Source organism: Sylvia atricapilla, chromosome 4, assembly GCF_009819655.1.
Source record: "Sylvia atricapilla isolate bSylAtr1 chromosome 4, bSylAtr1.pri, whole genome shotgun sequence".
In the NCBI taxonomy this organism is placed as follows: Eukaryota; Metazoa; Chordata; class Aves; order Passeriformes; family Sylviidae; genus Sylvia; species Sylvia atricapilla.
Window position 1 is genome coordinate 22185345 of NC_089143.1, and position 2809 is coordinate 22188153.

General features: G+C 68.1%; 1 protein-coding gene across 1 annotated transcript; it reads right to left on the reverse strand.

Moving 5' to 3' along the window:
• Positions 1–472: 472 nt before the first annotated feature.
• On the reverse strand, positions 473–1982 carry NKX3-2 (NK3 homeobox 2). Its single transcript, XM_066317271.1, has 2 exons — positions 1510–1982; positions 473–1073 (listed from the first exon to the last, which is right to left on the reverse strand). Exons 1-2 carry the CDS (start codon positions 1904–1906, stop codon positions 595–597), a joined length of 876 nt encoding a protein of 291 aa, XP_066173368.1. The 5' UTR covers positions 1907–1982; the 3' UTR covers positions 473–594.
• Positions 1983–2809: the final 827 nt, after the last annotated feature.

The following is a 2809-nucleotide window of genomic DNA, read 5'->3' on the forward strand; positions in this document are numbered from 1 at the left end:
CCATACATTCAGCACCATACAAGGCACACTCAGTTTGCAACAAGTCGGAAGACCAAGGACTCAGACGACAAAAATAATCTTCCTTACAATCCACTGAGGGAGTCCTTGATCTCCTCTTTTGAGGTGCATTTGGTTTCACCGGTTGTACTTTTTTTCCTGTCCTTTGTTTTCTCTCTTTTTCTCCACACAAGATCAGTCTCTACCGATCCAAAGCAAAACAAAACAAACAAACAAGAAAGTCTACACCAAATACACTGACAACATGGATACCATGAACAAGTTGTGCCGAATCGCGAGAGTCCTCGGCTGGCGGGATGGGGACAGGGTGAGGGTCAGGATGGGGGTGGCCAAGAAATCCTACGTTCAAAGAGGAGAGGGCGAGGAACCATCCAAAAATATTATTAATAAAAAATAACAATAAAATAATAATAAATACTGTCCGAGGCACTGAGAGCTGCAGCTGGGGCTCTGGACTTGAGAAGCTGAATGGATGGATTGATGGATGGGGGGATGGCAGAGGGAAGATGGGTTTCCTGGCTGCCAGTGTGTATGGCTGGGGTGCCGGGGCCGGGGGCGTGTGTGTGTGTGTGCCTCTCACTGGGTGCCGGCGGCTGCGGCGCAGGTGGACAGAGCCCACCCGGGAAGGCAGTAGTAGGGGTAGTAGTAGGATGGCTGGAGGGAGAGCAGCGAGGGAGGCCGCAGCACCTCGCCAGGGTGGTACTGTCTCTGGTCGTCGCGCACCAGCACCTTGACGGCCACCTTCTTGGCGGCGGGGGCGGCGGCCAGGAGGTCGGCGGCCATCTGCCGCCGCTTGGTCTTGTAGCGCCGGTTCTGAAACCAGATCTTCACCTGCGTCTCGGTGAGCTTCAGCGAGGCGGCCAGGTCGGCCCGCTCGGGCCCCGATAAGTAGCGCTGGTGGTTGAAGCGCCGCTCCAGCTCGAAGACCTGCGCGTGGGAAAAGGCTGCCCGAGAGCGCTTCTTCCGCGGTTTCGGTGCCGCCGCCGCCTCCTCCTCCCCCGGCAGCAGATTCCCGCACTTGCCCGCTCCATCCTCTTCCTCCGGAGGGCTGCGATCTGCGGGCAGGGCGAGAGCACGGCAGTCAGGGCAGGCAGGCACCGGGACAGCGGCATCCCCGCTCCTGGCGGGGCCCGGACCCGCGCACAGGCGGCCAGGCGGCTCCCTGCGGGCAGTCCACAGCGAAGGGACGAGCGGAGCGCCCGGCAAGCCGCTGCCCGTCCCGTCGCCGGGACGGCCGCCGCCGGCAGCCGGAGCTTCTCGCTCTCCTTTAAGCGCCGGGCGCCCTGGCGGGCTGCGGGCTCAGCCTGGCCAAAGGCCCTCCCCGATCCGCCCTCCTTCGCCCCGCGGGACGCGTTTCGGGTATTTTCTCCCGCTCAGAACAACCCCGGGGAGCCGGCGGAAAGCCACGTTCATCTCCCGTTCCCAGCCCGCCGGGGCCCTCCCGCCCTACTCGCGCGGGTGCGGAGGAGCCGCCATCGGGGCTGCCCCTACCTGAGACGGCGGCCGACATCTCGCTGTCGCTGAGGCCGGCGGTGTCCCGCTCCGCCGCCTCCGGGGGCTGCGCCTCCTCCTCCGCCGGCCGGCCCCCGCTCGTGGCTTCTGCGGGGCGGGCGCTGCCACCGGCGCCCTCCTCCTCGGAGCGCCGCTCGCCCTCGGGGTCCTCGCTGAGCGCGGAGTCCGAGTCCCAGCCCGCCGGCGTCCGCAGGGCCGGGGCGCGGGCGGCGGGCGCGGGCAGCGGCGGGTCCTCGGCGGCGCCGCACAGCCGCCAGCCTCCGGCCGCCCCCGGGGGCGGCAGTCTCCCCGCCGCGTGGCGGGCGCGCTCCTCCTTCTTGTTGAGGATGGCTTGGATGGAAAAAGGCGTCAGGGCGTTGCCAGCGCGGACGGACATGGCCCGGCGACGGGCAAGCTCCGCGGACGAACAGCGGACCGCGCCGCGCCTTCAGCTGGGCGACCGCATCGCCGGCCGCCGCCGCGCCGGTGCCGGGCCCTGTTCTGCCGCCGGGAGGGCGGGCGCCAGCGGGAGCAGCCTCTCTGCGCCACAGCCGGCCCGCCCGCCCATAGGGCCGGGGCCACCGGGGCCACCGCGCTGCGCCGGGCGCCGCCGCGGGTCCCAGGCGGCACGGGCGCTGCCTCCGCCCCGCTCTGTCCCGCCCCCGCCCGCCCTCCGCTTTTTCTGCCGGCGGCGCTGCCATCCCTCACGGCCGCCTGACAGCGCCGGCCCCGCGTCTTCCCATTGGGCAGCCCCCGCGCGGCCCGCCCGCCCATTGGCTCCCGCCGCGGCTCTGTGGGGAGCGCGCCGGGGCGCGCCGCCTCTTAACCCCTTGCGGCCCGCGGGGCGCCCCCGCCGCCGCCTCCGGCGCCCGCGGCCGAGGAGACCCTCGAAGGGACGGTCCCTCTTCATGTCAGAAAGCGGCGGCTTCCACCTGGAGAGTGTGGGATCATAGTTCAGAGGTGTTTCGGGTGTTTCCCCCCTCGCCGCTCCTCAGCAGAGCGCTGCAGCCCGGCGGCGGGGAAAGGTCCGGTCCCGACGGGAAAAGTGGCGGGGACGGGACCAACGCCGCAATCTGGCGTGCACGGCTGCGTGCCGCTGGGGAAGAGCATCGGAACTCGCCCGATTTGAGTCTATCGGGGGCCGAGTTGCCATGCCGATGCGGAGCTGTACATGCGACGGGTGAGCGCCCAAGTCCCCGGCCGCCCGCCCTGTCGGGGTAAACGCAAATCGGCCTCGGCCGGTTTTGAAAAATGCGTTTTTCACCATTGCGTTTGTTTAAAAACATGGTGGAGGTTATAT